Here is a 26,553-nt window from a genome sequence, read left to right on the forward strand (position 1 = left end):
TTATCAGTGTGACACTTCAGATACCAGTCCAGAGACTACAAAATATATTTTGTTTATTACAAAGTAGGTACTGTATAGTATTGTACCCATGTATAATGTAACGAAACAAAGGGTTAACATTGTTGCTGTGATAATAAGTGATGTGTCTTATAAATTTATACGCCACGGTTTAAAAAATCGTGACAATAAAACAGTAATAAGATTGAATTACGAAAACATGTTTTTATCTTTAAGTACAGTTTTTTTTTAAACATAAAAATGGTTTATATACATTAAATTTGGTACGTAAAATATTTGTACACATAAAATTCGTTTTTTTATTTCATATTATGTACAGAGGTACTTCATTTATATGATGGCAGGTAGGAACACAAATATTTCAATTTTGGGTTTTACCAAATACTCTAAACAGTACTCGTACAATAGTACAAATTAATGAATTCAGTTGTGTGAGAGTGGGAATCGAACCTCGGATAAAAGTTATAGACATATTTTACACATATTTTTAAAAATTTATTTTCTCTATAATAAGTATTACAATAATTAAAATAATTTATTATACAAAAATAAATATGGATAAATCACTGCACTTTTAAATTGATGGCAAACCGGACATTCACTCGATTACACGGCACAATATCAGACAGAAGGTACAATGTTTTATTGATTTAGCTACAGTAGTTTGAATACGCCGTGTCTAGCCACAGTCAGTCACTATTCTTGATATCGCATATTAGTAGACATTAAAGGCGTCTTTTCGCCTTCGGTCTCAAGCCATGCAATTGATAGTGGAATGTTGTCATTCACAATCTACCCGCTTTGGCGTCCGTGATAACCCCCCACAATTCTATGATGAAATCATCAGTAAATCCGAAAACCTGAAGTTCGCTCGAGTCGATTGCGTCTGCTAGTTGCATGGTGTTGGACTTGTCTTGCGCCAAATCCCACATCTGGGTTGCGAGATCCGCGTCATTTATTCCCATGAAACTTTCCAATATGTTATTAATTTTTTCTATTCCTATTATTTCTGAAGGGTCGTGCTGTAATAAAGAAAATGTCAATTAGTTCAATTATTTATCCGACAAGAGTATTGTATTATACAAGATGAGAGTATTTGACTTGTGTAAGGGAATTTTCTATTAAAAATTAATTTGTGAGATTCAGGTTCTTCAAAACAGTTTTAAGAAATACCCTTGGTTTACCCTGGGATATACATTTAAAGGAAATACTTAGGGTGGCATCACGGAATAATATCCAAAGCATCCTTTCTTCTTTTGATGCCAAACAGATTAAAGAAATTAGTGAAAATAAGAATGAAAAAACCAAGCTGACAAGTGACAGCGTATCAATGAAATAGTGTGTAAATCTAATTGAGTAGAACTGCGTTGACAATAAAATCAACTCTAGTTGTAGAAAGGTTGAAGCAAATGTTCAGCAAGCTGAGCAGTCATGACATTTCATGTGACTGATCAAATAGGCTAAAATTCATCTGGACATTTGTTTTCAACCCCTCTTCCCGCTAATTCAAGTGAACAAAAGATTTATGTCCGCCTTAGAAATATTTCAATTAAAATTTATACAGTATTGCCAATAGCATTTCTAAAATTTCTTAACCTCGACAAATTTAAGTTATAATTTTAAAAGCGACATTAATAATCACAATATGCGAAATTTCAAAAATGCATGGTCCGTTTTGTTATAAAAAGTGATTAAATAATATTTTCCGGTCCCTATAAATAAACTGCCAGCTAACAATAAAGTTAAAAAAAACATTTTAATCCCAAGTAATTATTTGTTAATACATGTAAAATTTAAATAATTATTTGTTAATATATGTATATACAAATAAATACCTATAGAGTATATGTATTATATAAGGTGTTTTTTGAACTCTGTCATATCCGAAACCACGATGAACAGTATGGGCAAGAAGACATATTAGCATATTTAAAAAAACATTTAGAACATAGAAAAAAAAAAAAAAGAAATATTGAATAAAACAAATGGTTGCTTACTTCTGCAGGGGAGAAGTGAGGGGAGCGCGGCGCAGTATCAGACTCCCCCCTCCCCCTTCTCGTTTCTACCCTGCAGAAGTAAGCAACCATTTGCTTTTTTTAGATATTTTATTTTTAAAAAATTTATTCGTTCAACAAAAATATTTTAATGTGCCAATATGTATTATTGCTCATAAGGATCATTGTGGTTTCGGATGTGGCAGGGTTTTATGAACACCCTGTATAACCAGTAGTTACTTTAACTTATTCTCATAGTATTAAAACAGTACCTCAACAATATGAGTGATATTGTGAAGGTACTTAGTATTATGTTTTGTGTTTTATTGCATTTATTTATTTTTTTGGCCTCGAATGATTTTGTGCACCTAACTCTACTGGGAATTTAAAATGCAGCTGTAAATGTGGGTTTTAAAATATGCTTTGAAAACAGTAAAAATATGTTTGAATTTCGTGATATCAACATTCATCATATATATTCCTTACATCTGTCATAGTCAGTACATATTAATCTACATACATTACGTAGGTGGTACATGGTACAGGTGGTTTAATAGTAGACACCTACCATCCGACGTCCAACACTGTTTTTTAAGAAATGTGATATGGTTGCCCGGATTGCAAAGTGGTTATTATTCCTATTTTGAAATAAAGCAGTCTCTCAATTTGCCATTATTAAAGAAACGTAGAACGGAGATAGACCTCATATTCATTTTCAAATGCTTAATGCTAATACTTAATTCAATTTATTATAAATAAATAATAAATTAATAATAAATTAATAATAAATGAATAATTAATTAATAATAAATAAATTAATAATAAGTAAATAATAAATAAATAAATAATAAATGAATAGTAAATAAATAAAAAATAAAAAAATAATAAATAATTAATAAATAATAAATAAACAATAAATGATAAATAAATAATGAACAAATATTAAAGAAATAATGAACAAATATTAAAGAAATACTAAATAAATAATAAATAAATAAATAAATAATAATTTAAAAAAAAAAAATTAATAAATAAATACTAAATAAATAAATAATAAAAAAGTTATTTCCCATCTCCGTTACAATCAATTTCTTTTCATGTTTCCAACCGTGTCACCAATGTCTAGGATGTGTAGATTAGTCAATTCGTCACACAACTTGGAATTCTTTGGGATAGATCTTCCGGATTTTCGTAGATCTCTTCGCCATTAACACAGCCTGGTATGAAAATGGATTGGCATGGGTTAGCTCGGAGTTTTATATGTTGATCGTGTTTATGAATATATTGTGTACCATTACCCATGTTTGTCTTTGCTACATAGTTTTATGTTATTTTTATTCAGTTTCTTGTAGATATATTTTTTCATATGATTGTTGTTGATTATTTTATTCAGTTGTTTAGGTATTTTTTATTAATTACCAAATAAAAAACGAAAAAAGTTTACCTCATTTTCAATGGCTGCTTTTCCATTAGCTCTAAACCTCAAAGTTTCTTTTCCCGACCCAAAGTTTTTCTTTCCTGTTTTAGCACCGCCAGATTTTGGACCAATACTTCCAAAACCACTTTTGAGGGGTTCAACTAAGCGAATAGTAAATACGGAACCTTTCGGAATTTCCTTTAAAATCTTGGCGACTTCATAATGCCGTTTTCCAATTACGTTTTTCCCATCAAGTTTTTCTATGTGATCTCCCACCTAAAAAGAACAGTAGTAATAAATATAATAAAAAAACAAGATTTCCCTTTATTTTTTAGCACTACAATTGTTTGCCCACCACACGCACATACCGCACACCGCACCCGAGGACATAATACCCGTATGCAGAGACAAACCTTAAGGTGAGGAAAGTACATTCTAATCTCAAATGCGGAGAATAACCCGAAGGAGAAGACAGTAGAATGTACTTTCCTCACCTTAAGTTTTGTCTCTGCATACGGGTATCAGTCTCCTTGGCGGTGCCCACATACTCGGAAAAATTGCTCGTAGCCGAACGAGAAAAGCTGGCCGAAGGAGCCCTCTGTAATCTGGTAGCCTTAGAATCGTTGTGCTGAAAGTGCACCACAACAGGTCAGGAGGCCCAATTACAGTAGTGAATTACAATACAGAACATCCAGTCTTGAGAAAAATTATATTTAATTTTTGTTGTCTCACTGAGAATCGAACCTGGAAACTCCATGCGTGAGTTGAGTGTCTTAACCAATATACCACGGAGGTCGCCTTATTATTATTAATCCTCATACGTTTTACTTTATTTTTAATAAATTTTATGCATGTTTCTATGTTAATATTTACATAATAAATGAATAAACATTTCATCATAATTTTCCTATCAGAAGCTAGTTGCAGTGGTGCAGTCGATGTTTACATGTCAAACTCCAAAATAATAATTGTAAGTTTGACTTTGACGGTGAACAGCGTTATTGTCAACCACGAAACACATGTCACTTTTGAATAAATTTAATAGGTAATTATAATTTAACCTTCAGTAATTTCAAAACAAAACACCACCATCCTCATAATCATACACTAATCTGCACCTGATGGTGCATAAGGCATAACATTTGTACTCCATAGAGCGTATTTTGATAATTGGTTACATCAGTCTTACCAGTACGAGTCGAGGGACAGTAAAATATTGCTGAGCAAAAAATAACTATTAAACAAATATTTCACGGCGATCTTGTCTGGAATCGAACGCGGGACCTTGAGCATGTTAGGCGATCGCGCTTTCCATTACATAATCTCCACTCTATTATCATACTGGGTTTTGATCAAAAACTATTTGTCCAGGATTCTGGGAAAAAAATCCTGAATGGAAATCGATTGGAGTAAGCCCGCCTCGTAATATTAGGATGTTTATTATTAATTTGTGCGGTTTGCGCGTTCGCCAACCATACCTGAGGTCCTGGGTTCGATTTCTGACAGGATGGATGTGAAATATTAATTTTAAACCACGGCCGAAGGAACGCTTCCCGTCTCTTCCTTAAACACTATTTTTTTCCTCTCATTTTATTTCCCCTTTCCTATAGACTAGTATCGATATCAATTTATCTGCATGCACATATTGTTAGTTTTATTGTAGTATCTTTGTATTTAATTAGTTTTTTTGTACATATGTACCTACGTATTAAAACTCAATAATAATGTTTGGCAACAAGCAAATATAATTTTCCAAAATGATGAGTAAATAACAAAAAATATATTTATGTTTTTTTTTTTTTTTTTTTACATTACAAACAATGATTGATAATAAAAATAATGTGACCTCGCTGGAGTTACCCGTGCCGAGGACATTTAACGATATACTTTTTATATTATAGATATAATACTTCAGTTAACTGACCTGTATATGAGGACTATTAGCGATAATGGATCCTTCCTTGATTCTCTTAATAAAAGCATATCCTGCACCATTATCTGTTATCGTAAGTCCTAAAGCCTCCTCAGATTTTTCAATTTCTACCTCCTTCGGCCTTCCCTTTCTGTGAGCAAATATGAAATCTTCTAAACCTATCTGTCCCCCCAGAAGTTTCTTCATGTCCACCTTGTGAGTATTGAGAGTGCAGAATAAAATCTGTAAAGATAAGATAAAAATGTTTTATTTATTTGACAGCAATTGTAAAAATATTTTATCAAATTATCACTCAATATTAATTGTATCGTCTTTTTGGATCGGGAACTTGGCAGCTGTGTATTTAGACGACTGCCAATAATTAAGTCATACTTCTCGACTTCGAGAAGTAGAAAGAACACTCGATGAAAATTTACATTATTTTTCACAATGAGGAAGTTCAGTGGTTTTTAAAAAAAATATTATTTATTAATAGACTGTTAAACTTAGTCAATTTTTTTTTTTTTAATTTTTATATATCGTATTATCGGCGCTACGATTTTTCAAAGTTTAGTATTTCTGAAATAATTCCGCGTGTAACGTCAGAGGTTAATTTTCGCTTATTCTCATTCAGTTCTTCCCATTGGTCCAGAAGCGACAAGCAGACCGGAAATTTTCCATAGCTCTTAGATTATAGGTTGATTCACATGAACCAGTGACGTCATTTAAAGTAGTGCGTTTTTATCAAAATATTTATTATTATTTTTTCTGTACATTTTCAAGAAACTTTGCAGTACAATTTAATGCTTTAATTTTTACCCCGCGTAAGAAATCATTTTTTGTATCCAATTTCCCGTAGGGCTGAAGTTCCTCATTACAAACTAGTCATTTCTTCAGATGAGCGAAGAACAGGGCGTAGATGTCTAGAATAATGTAACAAGAAGTGTGGTGAGATTTTAATATGTTCCATTTATATAGGAGATCACTTAGTTTGTTACGAAACAAATTGCCGCCGCTAAGATGCGCCTGTTCAAGATTCTAGCCACCTAAATAAGCAGCATAATTAAATAACATGAAATAAGTGTTTCTTTAGGAAATATTACAACGCAGCAAATATAATCTTGCAGCTTTAATACCAATTGCATAATGAAAGAAAAATAATTGTTCCCTTTATAGTAAATACTACCGCGTAACATTGTTATAAAGCCGCCTAAGTACGAGTCGCGTTGTTCAAAGAAAATTAAGTCATTATTTATAATATTTTTCTTAAATACTCTGTCGTACTGCCTTTGATTGCCGATTTTATACAAAATTAAAATCTTTGTTTTTAATTTTGTATACATTCGTAAGATTCAATATGTCCATGTACCTACTTGTAATTTTATCAAATTGCCCTTATATATATATAAATTGGAAATGTATACAAAGTGTTAAATAAATAAATTAATACGGCCATATTTGTTACATGCATATTGTTTCTTAGATATTACACAGCACTCTGCAAATAACAATTAGACGAGAGTACATTTTACATTTACGAGTATATACCTAAAACACAAGTACACTAAAATGTTAGTATTAGGTATATCATACAAAAAATATCAATGTGTACACTCGATAAGACATAATACGAATACTTTTGCATATTCACAAGGCACTATCAGAATATTCTAGTAGGCCAAATAAAAATATCAATGTGCATAGTCGATAAGAAATAATCAGAATAATCTAGTAGGCCAAATAAAAATATCAATGTGCATGCATACTTGATTAAAAAAAAACTCTTTAAACCAAAAAAAAAAACTGTTCTACAAATGTGTACCGTCGGGGAAGTGCAATATGAAATGTTTTTATTATTCCAATGCGAAAAATTAAAAACTCGAATTATAATCAAACTACAAAATTATTTTAAAAAACAAAACTTTCTTGATATCATAATAATTATTATATTGAGGTTTGTAAAGGAGTAGTAATTTTACACAACCAAACGGGTGACAGCTCTACACAAAACTGACCCCAGGGTTCATTTTTAAAACTAAATACTTCAAAATGGCCAGAACTACTAAAAATGACCAAATGTACCGACCGTGATTAGTATACAGGTGTTCTTTAAACCCTGTTACATCCGATGATCAGTATGAGCAAGAAGACATATATTTTTTTTTTAGAACGAATAAAATTTACAAAAATAAAATATCAAATAAAACAACTGGTTGCTTACTTCTGCAGGAGAGAAACGAGGAGGAGGGAGGGGGAAGTCTGATACACTGTCAACCGCGTGGCCAGGCCTCCTCGCTTCTCCCCTGCAGAAGTCAGCAACCATTTGTTTTTTTAATATATTTTTTTAAAATTCTGTGTTCTGAACATTATTTTAAGTATGCTAATATGTCTTATTGCCCATACTGATCATCGTGGTTTTGGATGTGACAGGGTTTAAAGAACACCCTGTATATCAAATACATTCTCAAATAAGAGATATACGAGCTGTTTTACACCTGGACAAATTTGTACAGTCAGGGGCAAAGGGTTAGTAAGAATTAGTCAAATTAACAATTGATCAAGTTAGACAGACAAGAATTGACCATACATTTTATCATATTGTCAAAAAAAAATTAAACATGATATTTTAATAGCTTTAAAATAGTGGGCTAAAATAAAAAGTATCCTTTTAGTCAAAACAAAAACAATCCATTGTGTTAGAGCTACACAAAAAGTTTTTCATGACACTAAAATTCACGCGGGTCACGCCTCACGCCTCTGCCTAGTCAAGGAACGGCGTAGGTTAATGAAGTTTTAGCACTCCTTGGAATATCTGATAGTCATTTCATTATAAATATGTACAAATAATTATTATGTACATAACGTCTTGTAATTCTCTTTCGATAAATGGGACGAAAATAAATCAATGCAAATGTAATGTACATATTGTTTCGCTTTGCTTTCTGAGTTCACTCAATCAGTCCAAATAAAACACACTGCTGTAGTAGCTAAGGGTTTTAGATTTAGATACATTTTTTTTAAATTGTGCAGAAACAATTAAATAAGTTTTTTTTCCTTTTTAATGTCCATTTTTAAAAACTCAACGCATGAGAAATATCTACATTTTTTAAAACCACAAGTATTCAACTAAATAGCACAGATAGCAGAAAATATCTTATTGTTAAAATACAGTCCTAAAATTGAAATAAATATTTTTTAACCCTAATCCCTATTCCATGTAAAAAAAGGTTTTCATTATTTTTTATATGTTTTATATTACAATAATTAAGGCACATTATTTATTACGTTTATATTTTGTTTTTTTTTTTATGCTGTTCTTCTCCAAAAAAGAGACAGGCTCTTGTGCTTGCGATTGTTCTTTTATTTGACAATTTACGATGCGTATAAAAAAAGAGGTTTGAAATCTTTAGAATGGTATTGAAGTTAATTTTGAATTTTGAGTAATATTTATGTATATAATATTCTAGGTTCTTACATAATTATTCATGGTTTAACACATGGCGTCGACGTCGACCCTTGCATCTCTATAAACGTAAGAATATAATGTAGGTATTTTGATTACGCATAGGTAAACGTTCAGTAGAGCAGATGTATTGTGAGTTGTGATACGGTCTGTTAATTTGATCTGCAAACATTATGTAGAAATTAAAAGTAAAATATTTTGTATAATTTTTTGACCTGTAATGGAATTACTTATTTCAGTATTCAGAGTCAGCCGTTCTATAATTAGTATACCTGACAACATATCTGTATTTGCTTATTATTTATACTAAAAACAGGAAAATCTAGTAGTAGGTGCTCGTTTATAAAAGTGAAATGATAATACCCTTAAAACTATGTACCGCTTCAAAGTATATCACACCTTGAAATAGCACCTGTCACATAGTTATTAATAATAATAATCTTCCCTGTACGTAGTAGGTAATATAGGAAGAGGAGCCCGGGGCTTGAAAATGAACTGGGGCAAATATTAACAAGCTTATAGCGGCCGACCAAAGAGAGATAGACTTTGATTGAAGGTTGTTTAAAAGAGAAAAATTAATGTAGGTCTTAAGGACACTGCTAGCTGTACGTTCAGCTGAGGTTACAGTATCGGACGGTCCTGTGTGTGTTGTTGTTTTTATCCAGATTTGAAAAAAAATTGCAATGCTTAGTTTTTGGGATATTTCAAATTTTGTTTTTTATGATTATTTTGAAAATATTATTTTTTGTATATAGTTTTTCAACATTTTTGTAAATTTTTGTTTAATTAAACATATTTCAAATATTCTTAATTAATAAATAAAAAAAAATGACAAAGAAATGGAGCAAATATTAATGCATGATTGGGGCAAGTATTAACATCTCGATACTTAAAATGAGTATTTAAAATGCATACTTTTGAATTATTTCAGGGTGTGGATTTTAAAAAAAAGATTGAGCTTGGCTCCAAACCACAACATTTGTATACTGAAACTCCTAAAGTTGTTGTTGTTGTTATTGTTAGTTGTTGTTAAATCTATTAGAGGCGTGGCAAAGAACTTGACCTATTTTTTACACTCTTTATCACACTCCACTCGTCATGCCACACAAATATTTTTTTACAAAACAGAATGAAACAAATGAATTTGAAACTGGATATGGACAGCCTAGAAAGGTGTTTAATGGAATTCAGGAAAAGAGAATGACTGAATATTTGTTAAAATGCTCTTTTTTTATTACTTTCAGCTGAGGTTAAAAAGCTAGCACATAATGTGTCATTAAATACTTTAGCTTTACAACAAGTTTTGGAGAAGCTCTCGTATACCTAAATGCACAAAAAGTAGAAAGGGTAAAGTAAAAGGAAGAAGTTCGGTCAAAATAAACCATTTAGGTGTCCGAAAACCAAGCAACGATAGGGAAAATAGTGGATTTGTCTTGAGCATAGTCAAAATATGCCTGGTAAAAACTTAAGTTTGAGTTTACTGTATTAACTATTAACACTAAAGATTGATGGCATGGAAGATGTGCAAAAAAGGTAACAAAACGGAAGTAGATTTCGTGTTTAGAAACTATTTTTCTGATTTTGTATCTGATAAAGATTGATCGATTTGTGCTTTTTAACTTTATATTATTGAAAGGCTGTTTTAATTACGTATATGCGTTATAGTATTCAGTTACATAAAATTATGTTTTTGTTTTAATATTAGTTAGCATCTTTTTGTTTTTTTTTTGTTGTTCAAAACGAATGTGCGTGGCTGTAAATATTTACCCCGGCACTGCTAATTTTTGCCCCAGTGCGTGGTAAAATTTAACACTTTTTCAATAAAATTGTTTATTTTTCGAAAATTTGGTGTTGATAAATTAAAATGAAATTTTGATGTTAAATAAACATTAATAGTTTAGCAATGTAAGCGAAAAAACATATTTACCATATCTTATGATTAAAAAAAGTTACACGCAATTTGGTCTATTTAAGCCCCGGACTCCCCTACGCAACTCAGCCATGCTGTAGTCTGCTTGCAATAAGTACCTACTTATTTTACGCAGACTACCTAGTAAGAAATTACATTTTCTGGGGGACGTTTTCACCCTACTAACGTTTATTAACATGTATTTTTTGCTACCTGCGTACTGATTTGTCCACAATTAATTTAATTTCAGTTCAGGGTTCAAATCCCACTCTAACAAAACTCGATTTCTGTTTTTCTAATACAAGTTATTTACGACTTTTAGGAAATGGTCTAAAAATTTTAATATTTTAGTAAATAATCAGAACTTAAGTATTTCTCTTTTTTTAAAAAAAATAATTGAATTTTTGGAACATATAAGACCAGGACCATCTTTTCCATAAGGGCGCGTGGGGCATTAACCTAGGGCCCCCGACCTGGTGGGGGCATCGAAACTCTAAAAGGGCCCTTTTCTAAAAGCCCCAAACTCTGTGTGCCCATGGGCCCTGCATGGCCTAAGACGGCCTCGCAGACGCAGATATATTTGTGATTATTTTCTACCCAGATTAATCCGTTAACATATGTGTTCGTAAAAGAAGTTCTAAGGTGTACGAGTAAGGATTGTATTTTTTACTTGCTTTTTGTTGTAACCGCTCTGTAAAACCGACTATAGACGTAGAAACTGTTCCTAAGATCTGAATGCCTAAATTATAGGAACAGTTATGGCATACGCAAGAAAAAAAAGAAAAAAAAAAGAATTCTAAGGCGGATTTGCCTTCCCGCGATACTAGTACACCAAAATATTGCATTTTTAAGGTTGTTTTCAACGACAAATAATAACTGTATTAGAATATAGAAATCATGTTAATATAGAGTAGGAATCTAACCTCGGACCTTTGGTTCTCATTCTACACTGCTTGTTGCTACAGAATCGCAGCCCTCGTTTGACACTTATGTATTAATTTTTAGGATCAAAAGCTAAAACAATTGGCAAATATTTGTTTTTTCTAGGAGGAATTCCCTGTCCATTTTTAAATTTATAAACGTGTAGGTATATCTCTATAATAGCAAATACAATTACAATAATTGTATTTGCAATTATAAAACAGTTTTATATTTGAAATAATTATATAGAATCAAATATATTTTATCTTGATAATGACATGAATTTATTGCGAAACAAAATTGACACAAATTGAGGAATGTTTTTCTTTAATGAAATGAACAAAGATAATAAAAAGTACAGTCAGGAATACAATATATTTAAGAAAGAAGTGAAAAATTACATCTTTAATTCTTCTTTATATAACACTGATTGAAAACATCGTTTATATTTTTTTTGTAATTTATTTATGTTATTCTAGAAATATTATTAATTAAAATAAAATAAACTATTGTAAGACGTCACTCCCCATTATGTTTACAGGAATTGTTTATTTATTTTACGTAATGGAAAACGTCAATGTAAATAAATGTATTTGATTAATGTAAAAATTGTATTTAGTTGTAATATTGTATTTTTATTTGTTATAGTAAAAAAAAAACAAAAAATTGTCTTAGTAAAAACATATTTACCGAATCAGGATCTGTAATTGAGATTATGTAAAACCTTTTTGTAAAAATAAGGTTCTGCTTTGTGGTACTCAATGATTTAAATTATAATAAAATAAACACTAGATTGAACGTGATTTTCGAGAAAGTTCTATTTGGGGATATTAAAATAATATTAAGATTTCGAAATTTTGCCGTCGTGAAGCTGATTTTGATCTTAGCAAATCTTAGCAAAAAATCACTTGGTATATCAAGAGAAATATATTATGCAGGTATTTAGAGAGGCGAAAAGGAGAGGCGCCCGAGAGAGTTCCCTAAAGAAGTGACAATGTCGGAACTGAAGCCGCCCGCACTTCCCGTTTCCGGTAATCATCGGCCCGTATTTCCGGTGCGACTTTATGGCGACTTAAATATGTAAAATATTATTGTATGTAGTATTGTCAGCCAGTTACTGGATAGTATTGGATACTTTTGTACCTAAATACACGCCTTTTTGTATAAATGATTTACCTACATGGATTCCGTTTATGCTTGCGAATGTCATAGTGAACAAAATTTGTTTCAAAAGAGACGGAACACATTTTTGAGAGGAGAATGCGGAAGTCTAGACAGGGCTTATGACCCGTCTCACTCGCATGATGAAAGTTTCAGACTCAGAGTAATAATTATCTAGAGAAGCCCTTGGGCTCTATTGCATAGAACAAAAGGGTTCAAAACTTTTGGTTTGGTTTTAGTTTAGTGTTTAGTTTTACAGCAAACGTGTAATGGACAGTTTCGGTTTGCACTCCCGATTCTCACCGCCCGTTGTATTGCTGTAATATGTAGCTAAGTTCATGGTCAATAATCAAAGAATTGTTTTTCTCCGTATGGGCGACTCTACTAAGTTATCACTCTAAGGTTTCAGCTCTTTTGCTTCACAAAAGTCAACAGATGGGAGAATTGAGAAAATGTGGATGTTTAAACATAGTCCGAATTGTGAATGTTACACAAAGAGTAAAGTGACCACTTAAACCAGCCAATGACAGGTCAAAAGCCTTGAAATGCCTAGACTTCCATATTCCCTTCTAAGAAATGTTTTTTATCTCTGTTGCAACAGAATTAGATCTAAATAACTCCCTAGGGAGAAAATCCAGCCAGTCTGCAAACATTTCGACGTACATTGTTGAAAAAAGTAATGCTCACTTTTCGAAAAAACTTTGATTAGTTTCCTGTAAAATTCACTTTGTGGCGGATCAGTCAATTTTTAGCGTCGATATGTAATCGAAGATATAAATTAGCTGCATTTAGCGTACCTATTCAGTACCCTATGCACCATCAACTGCGGAGAACTAATTATGAATATATCTATTTAATATAGTAATTACACATACGAACATCTTATCCAAATTAAATAATGCTTTAAAAATATACTTTAGTAAGTTGGTAGTGCGTTATATCGTGCACGAGATCGCGGGGTCTATTCATAATTGATATTTCTACATCATAAAACTATTTCAACTTAAACTCGTCTTAGTTTACCCTATGAAAACATTTAATCCTAAATAAATTCAATTGAAATGTTTTTGTATACTGTAAGATTTTACTGAGTATTTCATAATAAAATATTCTTATAAATGTAGATATATATTTTTTTTACTGCTGATAAGCATTGATAAGCAAACTCGAAAAAAATTACGTTTATCATATACCGAAAAACTGATCGATTTTAGAGTTATGTACAATGTACATATTGTACAAAACATTAAAAACTATTGTTTTAAACAATATTTATTTGTTTGTCCAAATGTTCGTAGACAAAAGACGTATGTGAAATAATTCAGTCTTTTATATTTTTTTTATTGAAAAATGCCATTTTTACGTTTATTTTCAAAATAAATTTTACAAAACTTGGTTTGCGGAAACTTTACACTATATTGATTGTAACAAATACCATAACAATATAATTTAGGTACTTTCCACAAAATGGTGTACAAAACAAAAAATAACTTATCGTATATTTTGTTTTGTTTTGTACACCATTTTGTGAAAACGACCGAAATGATATTGTTATGGTATTTGTTACAATCAATATAGTAGAAAGCTTCCGCAAGCCAAGTTTTGAAAAATATCCATTAAAAATAAACGTAAAAATGGCATTTTTCAATAATCTATGAATAATTAGTTTCATATTTTTGTTTAGAATCACCTGAAATTCAGTTTTTTTACTATACTCATATGAAGTATGTATTATATTTAATGACCCTACACTCAAATATGTAAAATTACAAATATTCATTCCCATAGTATAGTGTAAGAAAGAAAATTTTATATCTGTATGTAGGTAATGCAAAACAAATCGGTCTGATTTATGTACAATTTCATTTATTTATTTTATAAATTTATTGCATAAAATTAGTATACATATTTAATAACAGAAAAAATAAATAAAACTAATTAATATAAAATGAAAACGAAGTGTTCTCTGTTTATCCTAGTTTTTTAATCTTTATATCTTGTAGAATTTTTAGGTTCAATTTTTTTAATAAATATTGGGTATAAGAAAATTATGTTTAAAAAAAAAAAAAAAATATTAAGCCAAATATGTTAGTTTTATAAATTTTTGCAAAAGGCAGATTTTCCGTTTATGTTAATAAAATAAGTAGTCCTATACTAATAAAACAATAACATTAAAAAAAAAACTAAAACTACTTAATTATAAATGCCTAGCTAATCAAATGTAAGAAATTAAAAATTATTATTATTTATTATTTCTGAAATACGCTTAGCCTCTTTTCTACATGAATAATCTGATAAGTATTCACTAAAGGTTTCTTATAGCGCGGTTTCCATATAACGCGGTACAAAATAATCGCGTTATAGAAGGGTTGACGGTAGATAGGTCGTTATTATAATAAAAACCTTAAAAATAATTGGATTTGAGTAAAATATACATGATTGTTATAGTAATAATTAAAAGGGGAAGAAAAATTATTTTGAAGTTTTACTTAAACGTGACATCACCCGAATAGAATGATTAAGGTTACAAATTCATAATTAGCAGTCGCAATGACGTGTATTTTTTTTCATAAATATTCTTAAACAATACAAAATTATTAACGAATAGCTTTTTTTATTTGATTTATCGTAAACGAAAAGCTCTTCAGCTCATCACGGATTCAAAATGATTATTTCAATAGGTAGGACCTATCTACCAACTACAAATGTACTGAAGTCTGTTCATTATCAAGAGATTTCCAAATAAACAAACCAGCCGCGTGATATCCGACGGAGAATAGCCTATTTCACTCATATCATCTTAATCTAAATGGCACGGCAAAATTATAGTGGATTGACATTTATTAGATTCGTTTGTAGCTATTTAAATTTGATAATATTTATACTTTTCGTTTTTTTTATAAAACTTCAGAGTTAATGATTTTAATAAAAATAACAATAAACATCATCGGTTAATATATTATTAAGAAAAAATATTTAAAAAATATAAGCGTTTTTATAATTTACCGAAATATTTCAATTCAACTAACTATTAGAAAATGGAAATCAATTTGGGTAGAGTGGGGTTCGAACCTCGGACCTCTGATCCGTGAGTCCGCAACACTAGCCACGGGACCACAACCCGATTGAAATAATATAGTAAAACTTGACAAAATATATTTTAAAGATGATTTTATTAAAACCATTATTTTAATTTAGCGAGTGCTCTCAGGTAAAAATACTGCAAAGGAAATCAACTGGAGATTAGTCGGTCTCGTGGTGTACTGGTTATTGCGTTTGCCAGGAATTAAATAAATGAATAATGGTAAAACCGTATTGTATTTTATCATGCCGTGGTGTGAAATAGGCCAATCATGCGGTATGTACTTAATAAAATACAGTTTCGACGATATTAAATTAAAAAGGTCAAAGAAAACACAACTGACATTTGATAAATTCAATTTTTTTCTTTGTTCCTATGTATAAGTATAATGTTCCCACCGCACCGCACCGTATTTAATTTTATTTATTTATTTTTTTCACAAATTTACGGACAATGTCCAATTCAAACTAATTATATGACGAAAAACAATAATAATACAGTAACAAATAATAAAAGGAATACAACAAAGAAAAGCAAAGACAAGTTAATACATAAAACAGGCATTATGGAATCCAGGTTAATTCTACAAACATGCTGTTAATTTATTGGGAATATTTCTTCAGCCTATTTGTAAAAAAACTCAATTAAAAATCAAAATAATTTTGATTTATATTTTCATTTACAAATCTAATAATTCTGGGTAAAGGCGCATGGAAACCATAATTAGTCTTATGATGACCGAGAAACAGAATTTCATTATTTCAGAGTATACGTGAAGGAACATTAAGAGATATTTGTTGGAGAATAGTCAGGACATTAAATAAACTATCAAGTATCTTATATTAAGGCAATCCATCCTAAGAAGGATGATTTAAATTAAGTATCTTAAACATGCAAATTAAATCTGCATTTAATCGACGTTGTGAGAGACTGGATATATTCAGGAAAAGTTCCATGTCGGTATAGTTATAGTGACCTCTTGTAATTCCTAGTTTGTACGCAATTTTTGTTATAAATTTATGCTGAACTGATTCGATGCGATTTATATGAGTAGCATATGAAGGAGACCATATTACGGAGGCGTATTCAAGAATGGGACGAACCAATGAGCAGTAAAGTGATTTTACAGTTAATATGTTTTCAAAATCGGATGTAGCTCTTTAAACAAATCCAAAAAAATTAAGAGATTAATTAATGATATAGTCAATGTGTTCACGAAAATTTAGTTTGTTGTCTAGAATCACCCCGAGATCTCTTATTGAAGTTACAACGTATGCGTAAGCATGTAGGTATGTTTATTGTTCTATACAACATACGTAATAAATGTAATCATACTTAAGTTGAGAGTATGTAGCTTTTGCTCCCACCTCAGTGTTTCCACCCCATACAACATACAAGTATTGCATAATGCCAAGGAATACCTATTTCCTGAAGCCATACCAAAAAACGATTTACTCGTACATAAGGCTATTGATATTTCGCTGATAAGGGAGTATTATATTCATGCATCACGTACCATGTACTCGTTGTCGACAAAAATTTTAATTTGTCGATTTTGTGTGGCGTCATGAGTATTATTTTTCATCTTTATGTAGATGGGTATATTATAAAGTTCTCACTGACAGTGGAAGTCAAGGATTCTAAATATATGTAACTATCAACCCGGCCTCCACATGGTGTTCTCCGCGGTGTAGTGGTTAAGACACTTGACTCACGCACGGTAGGTTCCGGGTTTGATTTCCGGTGAGAACACAAAAAATAATACTGTGATTTTTATCAAGCCTAGGCGTTCTGTGCCGTAATTCACCACTATAATTGGGCTTCTTGGCCTGTTATGATAAAACATTGCATTGGTTTCAATAAATATTTAGTTTATGTTCTGAAAAAGTTATTTATTTGATGTCATTATTATTTAAAAGGTGCGATTTGTAAGTGGTTCACATATACAAATAAATGAAAATTTAATCTGGCTTTCGTTGAACTTTACCTATATAGGATAGTAAAGCACCACTTTTTTTTTATTTTTATAAAATACTGTTTTATTTGCAAATACTTTACTTTTATTTCCAAACACATTTACATTAATATTAAATTACAATTTACTAGGTTAAACAATATTTCGTAGATGAAGCCTGTAAGTCCATAATGTAATATGTTATGATAATACTATGTCCTTGTTTTTTTGAATAATAATCGTTAATAATCATTTAGGCAGAGCTTTCCAAACAAGACCGGTTTCATCATCGTTGTACAAAAACTCAGGACTTTAGGAGTCTGCTACAACTATAAATTTTTCAATAAAATCTTCTGCAGCTTTGTGGAGTCTGCTGATAACTTCTTGCCCCTTAAATCTAATTCACAGACACTGTGCCGGGACTTTAAGTTTCTTAGCCCCCCGTTACATGCCTTAAAAAGGTTAACAATCAAGCTTCTGAGCTAAGAGCTTTTTCACAAAGAATCGGACCCGAAATTGGGTTTCCCATTTTGCGATTCGATTCGGATAATTAGCGATTCGGATGATCCGTGATTCGGATAATCAGCGATTCGGAAAGTCAGAGTTCGGAAAGTAAAAGTTCTACTGTACTTGTTTTTGACTGAAATCATAAAAAAATACGGTTGAAATAAGCTAGGTTTCACACGATGACAATACGAAAGATAGGACAGTGTTGTCTTGTCCCAGCCCCGTGAACAGCCTTGACCACGCAGGAAAGGACACTGGGATAAAACAAGAATTTGGCTGTAGTGGTTTACACGTTAACGCTGCGAAAATGAATACGCGACGACGTTTGTTACGAACGAGGTCGCGATAAACATGATTTTTTTATACCAAGATTTAAAAAAATCAGATAAAATCCGCGGGAGCGAATCGCACGCGCCGAGCAAGTCGCTTTTGTCCTACGGTCCAGTCCGTGGGTGTTCAAACGAGGAAAATGCGGCCGCGCGCGATGGTGGGGGTAATCATTGTTCTGCGGTGATAGCCTGCCCGTCTACAGGGCTGTTTACATGCGGACAAAACAAGCGAGTTCACGAAAAATATTATTTAATTTTTACCAAGATGTATTGGAATTGGAAGTTATAGAGCTAAATCCTTTATTGTTGTGAAGAGATTCATCTGACTGAATTATTTCACATACTAGGCAACGCCTGAAAACAATTTTTCAACTTCTTCTTGGACCAGTTGGTTTCATTACAATATTTGAGTTTGTCCAAATGTTCGTAGACAAAAGACTGGATTTCACCCCCTCGGGAGTCATTAAGATTAACAAATTACAACAGGGATGGAGTGAAATAATTCAGTCAGATGAATCTCTTCACAACAATAAAGGTTTTAGCTCTATAACTTCACTAAAATCAACAGATGGAAGAATTGAAGAAATATGGATGTTCAAACATAGGCAAAATGGTGAATATTACACAGTGTGTAAGGTGGACACTTAAACCAGTTAATGACAGGTCATAAGCCCTGTAAATGCCTAGACTTCTATATTCCCTTATTTAAGGTATTCTCTATCCCTGTTGTAATTTGTCAATATATTGTTGTTTAATTACTTTACTATCAAGTTTTTAAAAAATCTGTTACGTGAGATAAGTTTCCAAATTTATACTCAATTAATGAAAAATACATCTTGATATTTTTAATGTGTTGTCTTTAGAAACGGGGACTTGCACATTATCAGAATAATATGAATGGTATTCATGAGACTATTATACCGTTGAGATTCATCTTCCAAAGTCCGCTTAGTGTGCTGCAGAAAAGAAGAAACCGGTTAGCCGGAAGACACATAACGTTTTCAGATGAAATACCAGAACTAAACATGCCTTTGTACCTCTATACGGGCTCTTAAGGTCTAACCTATAAGAAGTCCAGCCGAATAAAAATGTTTATAAATTTAATTACCACATTGGGGTTCCCGGTAACCGAACATTTATCACAACACCATCATCCATTGATTTCGGAGAACTGGTGACGTCGTTCAAAGTACTTCATTTTTATGATTTTTTTCATACATTTTCGAGAAACTTCACCGTACAATAATAAATAAATGCTTTATTTTTTACCGTGCGAAAGAAAGCCTTTTTATATCAAATTTCCCTTAGCACTGAACGTTCATGTAATAGATGATCATGTTATATTGCATTTGGTGTACTAATGAAGCTTCCTATGCCCCAGCGTGAGCGAAATAGAGGATGATAATTATTAGAATATTATTTTTTAATATGTATTTATATATTTTTTTAAATATTATAAAGTAATGCCTAGTAGGAGAAGATTCGTGCTAAGGCAGACTAACGTATATGTTTATTTATATATCTCCATATACATACACACACACACTTGTGCACACACCTATGTATTTAAACTGGAAAGAAAACTACCTACTCGGAGTATAATATTTTTTTAAAAACATTTGAATCGCTTACAGAAAAATCCACATTCATAAAAAAAATTGTGACGAGACGATTCGAAATGACAAAATGTCAATGACCCATGAATGTATAACCCATCACAACGTGGGTTGGCCATCTATACCCTGTTCATCAAAGGTGCAATGCCTGAATCTAGGTTACATTCAGCAATAATAAATTCTGTAAATTGATTGGACCATGCTGTTAACTGGTAAGCTGGTCTTGCCAACCAGAGTAGGTACACATTTTGTAAATTGAAGTACAAAACTTAATTGGCTTATACATATATACTAACTGTATAGGTGTATAGTGCAATAGCACTATCTGTTCTGATGCTCTTAGGTTATAAAATTATTATAGTTAAATACTATATTATGTTTATAAACTTATGGATATACCCACGGATATATTAAATACCGATATACCCGATGCTAACAATTCGATCGCCAACCTCTACATTCAGCTAAGAAAAAAAAAACATGTAGCTCTTGTTAACTTTCACAACCCCCTATTTAAAAAGGGCTGCGTCTCGTATCTAAATTAACAACGTTTTTAAAAAACTTCAAGGAATTAAATGAATAAAATTATTAAATTACCTAGATGTATACTTAATTGCCTTAACATAACTTTCATTCTACATTAACAGATTTTAATTTATTTTTGTATAGAGCAAGTCATGAAGCTTTTAATGTCTCCTGTAAAATCGCACCCTTTTAAATACGAGGTTGTGAAAATCAACAAGCAATAGGTACGGCAAGATTGCCTTTAATAAAACTTGTAATACGAACATATTTGGTCAAAAATTATATAGCACATTCAGTAGAAGTTTAAAACAATTAAAATATAAATGTAATAATAAAATTAAATAGTAAAATATTTACAGAATAAGTAATGTTTCATGTAATAATTATACTAAAGGTTTGATTCATCATCATCTTTTTCTTTCCGCACCTAATGGTGCATAGGGCAATGCATTAGTACACCAATCGCAGCGTATCTTGATAATTTTTGTTACATAAAGGTAATGAAATATTCTAGTATGAAAACACCCTTTTAAATAAATATTTAATATCAACCATGTCGGGAATCAAACCCGAGACCTCTTGCATGACCATTACACCACGAGGCCGACAATTCATTCACAATCTTTGAAAAAGTTCAATAGGTTTGTTCGATAAGAACAATACGAGTTCCTGGAGTCTATTTAATACAGCATTACACTGTACGTGAATTGTTGCTATAACATGGTGGCACCTGTCTAGTAATTCTTTCAGGCACCCCTGAAGTTGATGAGAGAAAACAGTTCTGGGCAATCCCAAATTGAGTTTTTAATTTTAAATCATTTTAATAATTATCCCTCTCATAGTCGTTCACCATTTCATTTCTATATGGCAATTTTATTATGACGATATGTTTAAATATTGATAGAATTTGAATCGAATATTATCGTTCTAAATTCACCGTCTTTGTAATTATGTTTATTAATTTTTAAAATTTTATTTAATTGGGAAAACAACAGCATTACAAAATAAATACATTCAACATTATATCATGAAAGCATAAAATAAAGCCAGAGAAGTATTTCAAAGATCGATAATGAAATAAACCCAGTTAAATAAAATAAAACCCACAAAAAGATAACAAAAAAAAACTAAATTAGAGAAACCCTTTTTTTAAAAACACCTGTTTGAGAAGTCTCGTTTTAAATGTATGTTTACTACAGTCTTACATCAGTTTAAATATTGTTATTTATATCATCATCATTATCACATCCTAATCCACGATAGTGCATAGGACCGCCTACATGTCTACCTACCTAGTAGGTAGGTAGACAGGGGCGAACCGTGTATAGAAGCGATTATGCACAGCTTACCATTATATTTGACTAACCATTATAATGTTTTAGTGTAACTTTATTTACAGAAAAACAAATAAATAATTACCATTTATTTTAAATAATTTCCACCGTTTGTATTTTTATCCTAACATAAATATACATTTTAATAAAGTGCGCCCAGCGCCTGCTTTGAGCCAAGAAACTAGCCGATTATTCCAAGCTTATTTTTTCATACAAATAAGTATACTATATTTTTAATGTATTAACCTCAATGCGGGATTTTTCTCCTAGATCAAACTTGCAGATTACACAAATTATATGAAGATTCTTGATTTGGCAAACAGTATTTCAAACATTGTTTCTTAAAGACTATTTTTCTTTGAGATGGTACTTTTGACATAAGACCTCAATTACTTTCATGCGTCATATTGCATGACATATAGCACTCCATGCGGCCGTTTTTAGCACTAGTAATTACTAGAACAATGCGGCCAGTTGACATTTCAATTGAATACCTAATATCGACGTGGTTCGTTTTTATTAAAATATTTTTTTTTCTACACATTTTCAAAAATCTCCGCAATACTATTTAATGCTCTAATTTTTACCGCGAGTAAGAAAACATTTTTTGAATCCAATTTCCCGTAGCACTAAACTTCCTTATTGTTAAATGCAATGCTTACAAGAGATTTAAAATCAATACACCAGCTGGCTTTTTAGTCCCCCCGCGTGGATTACCGATATCTATAATTCAATTGGAGCTAAATTACCGTTAGAATAAATAAATAGATTAATTAAATATTGTTTTAGAATAGTAAAGATTAAGGTAACAAGTCGTAACATTACAAAAAACTATAAGGTACATCTATACCCAGCTACAAGCATACTTAGTGCAATTTTTAAAAATGTGTAAAATGCAAAAAAAATATACCAAAAGATGAAAGAAATATTGTTTTTTAATAAAACTTACATAATACGTAGGTGGGTTCTATATTTATCAATTTTCAACATTAAGTTTTTTTACATTCATAACTAGTAGGTATAGGAACCTATTGTTCGCTCGTGTTCGCAATTAAATCAATGCTAACGAAGAGTTGAAAATAACGTTTCATTATTCGATATTGACGAAAGGTATTCGTATTTTCAACAAGAAACAGATTTCAAATACCGGATCACGATTTTACACCATCACTTATAGGGCCTTACTAAGCTTAGTATAAAGTTACGCCTAGGCATAGTGGTAGAATACAGATGAGAATATCATCCTTATTCTACTATCATTCTTCTACCACTATTCTTTGACGTAACTTTATACCAGGTATATAAGTAAGGCCCATCATATTTGTATTAATAATTATTATACTCGTATATATACATATTTATACATACATAACTATGTAAAAATGTATCTATTATGAATGTATAATAGATTAAGACGGTTGATTTTTTATAGTCGAAATCATTTTTCGTCTAGAAAGCGTGATATTATCAGAATGTTGATAAAAAGGTGTCACAATATTCACCGTGTTAATTTCTTCTAGAAATTAAAGAGAAAACAGAAAGAGGTCTCTCTAGGCTTCACTTCTCTCCGTGTTTTTTAAACAACCGAAATCATTTTCTCAAGAGCTACGACCCGGAAAGCGCTGTAAAAGTAATGTATTTGTTTTTTTTTCGTTTTCACAAAATTAAATGGTTTAGCGGAGGTAATCTGTTTAATATAATGGTTGTCGGAGAAAAATAACACATTTTTTTCTGCATATTTAACAAAATCTTTAAAAAATAACATTCAGTATCCCTATGCAACAAGAATAAGACAATATAAAATAAATAAAGACAAGGTAATAGCTTATCTCACATTCTTTCTTAATTACCAAGTTACACGAATTCTAAAAAATTGCTTATTGATAACAACGAAATAGGTAAACACGTACCTAAACAATAGGTATTCTATATATCTATATGACTTATTTAAGTTAACGAGTAAACGTTTGAGTAGTGTATCTGTTTTGTTATATTATTTCAAATATATTTTATAAAATTAACATTCTAGTCACTGACCACTTCCATGTTAAATAATATAACTAGGTAGTCTAGGGATAATATTTTATATACTTATATAGTTCTAGTGATTTTACACAAACTGAATACGTATACCTAATAATAATATTATTTAAATATATTTTAAGTGTATACTTAATTTAGAATCAAAGAAGTCAAAATATATGGTTAATTTTATGGGTTTTTGGAAGGCTTTATCAATATTCCTAATAAATATACAACTTACATCGTCCGCGGGGAAGTCATAGCAGTCGGCAATTTTTTGATAAAGTTCCTTTACATTGGAAAATCCAGAAATACGTCCTAGAGGGCTCCCGTGAGCCTGCTGGCAGTTGAACACCAACTGCGGTCGCTGGACACTCGGTTCATTAGGATGAGGATTACTATTATTGTTTTCCACTGGCTTGTTCACTCCATTTCCTTGACTCTTAGTCGGATCCTCAATCTTGGGAATCGGGACACGGGGCGCTTTTTTCTTGAACAGCGACATATCGCTCGACAGTATGTTTTATCACTGAACCAGTACTCTCAGGTAAGGCGGAATCCGTCCTCGACGAACATTATTTTTATCTTCCTCGATTTTCTCAGATAACACATTTATCTGTAGCGATTTTCAAAGGTTATTTACACGTCACGATAATTATATGTATATACACGAGCGAATAAATAAAAAAGAAGATAAAAAATCGTAAATAGTCGAACGACGCGACACCCACTCGGGCAGACTTTCCGCCACTTACTGAGTGAGGTTGAGGTACGACGGTACGAGGTACGAGGTACCAAAGTTGTGAGGAGTGAAGAATTGATCGGAGCAAAGCGAGAGTAACTTTACCGTTTTGTAATAAATTAATTAAGAGTGCCTCGAGTCAGCTATATTTAAAACGTCAGCTCAAAACAACAACCGTTTTCGGTTTGCGATACCTATCAATACCAACTGGCCGTAATAAAACTATTGTATTCCAATAAAAAAAGTTACGCGGTGTTTTGTGTTCATCAAACTGGAACACAAATAATTTTACAAGACTCACTGACATCTGTGCGTATACAGGTAAAATATTTTTCATCGATGCAGTGTTATGGATGGAAATAAAACAAACCGGACGAAGTTAAACTATTGATCTTTCGATTTCGTGAAGTACATAGTAAATTTTATAAAAATAACGGTTTATGTAGGGTAGACTAGGGACTGTTGAAACAATTTAACTTTAACCGCGTGTAGTGGATCTTCAGTATTTAAAGAAAATATGTCAATACTACTTGAAGGAATATATATATATACATATCTGGTTGCTAAATTAAATTGATTTGGAGGCTACATCTCCATCTGTTAAGCAACAATAAGGACATTAAGAAAATTTGTTTTAATTGACACCCTACTGGGTTCAACTGAAACAATAAAGTTAAAATACTAAATTATTGAACGGAAAAAAATTAAGTTCTTTATTCAGTTTTAATAATTTTGGTTAATGAAATAGTATTCAATGTGATCGTGAAAATTTGGCACTCGTGACATAAAAATATCAATATTTTTAAACATGAATATCTTTTTTATTTGAAAAATTTTTTTTTATCCATGTGAACTCAAACCAAACAAAAATCAACAGATGGAAGAATTGAAGAAATATGACTGAAACAGGCAAAATGGTGAATGTTGAACAGTGTCTAAAGTGGTCACTTAAACCAGCCGTTGCAAGTCATAAGCCATGTAAATACCTTGACATTTACATATCCTTCTCTAAAATTTCTCCATTTCTGTTGTGATATAATAATCTTAATAACTCCCTAGGAGGTAAAATCCTGTACTTTGTCTACAAACATTTGGACAAATCCAAAATATCGGTGATCAAACCAAAGTGCTGAGAAAAACTAATCATCATTCCCTTTCCGTACCTGATGGGGCATAGGGCCCTGCATTGGTACACCAATCGCAGCGTATCTTGATTATTTTTGTTTCATAAAGGTAAGATGATCAGTCTCACGCTTCAGGTTCCAGTCCAGGGACTATGAAATATTTTTAGTGTAATAACACCCTATTCAATAAATATTTCATATCAACCATGTCGGGAATCGAACCCGAGACCTCTTGAATGGTAGGCAAACGCGCTGACCATTACACCACGAGAGCGAGGAAAACTAGCAGAATAACAACTGGCATCGTCATACAAACAATATTAATCACCCGATTTCGTAACATTTTTTGTGGGCCATTTTATAGAAAAGTAGTATTGAAATAGAATTTTGAAACATAGATGAATAATATTTTTTAACTCTTGAGTTTGCGAATAGTTAAAATATCATGTTTACATGTTTTCTCTATTATTTTTTAATTTACTCAATTTTTTATATTAATTTACAATGTTTTCATACTGTCTTT

General features: G+C 31.3%; 1 protein-coding gene across 1 annotated transcript; it reads right to left on the reverse strand.

Moving 5' to 3' along the window:
• kermit (PDZ domain-containing protein GIPC-like protein kermit) lies at positions 1–25,220 on the reverse strand. The gene is made up of 4 exons (XM_088231871.1): positions 24,406–25,220; positions 5,354–5,584; positions 3,457–3,705; positions 1–1,040 (listed from the first exon to the last, which is right to left on the reverse strand). Exons 1-4 carry the CDS (start codon positions 24,667–24,669, stop codon positions 804–806), a joined length of 981 nt encoding a protein of 326 aa, XP_088087997.1. The 5' UTR covers positions 24,670–25,220; the 3' UTR covers positions 1–803.
• Between the last annotated feature and the right edge of the window lie 1,333 nt (positions 25,221–26,553).

Source organism: Micrasema longulum, unplaced genomic scaffold, assembly GCF_059751315.1.
Source record: "Micrasema longulum isolate JH-2025_06_02 unplaced genomic scaffold, ASM5975131v1 h1tg000071l, whole genome shotgun sequence".
Classification (NCBI taxonomy): domain Eukaryota; kingdom Metazoa; phylum Arthropoda; class Insecta; order Trichoptera; family Brachycentridae; genus Micrasema; species Micrasema longulum.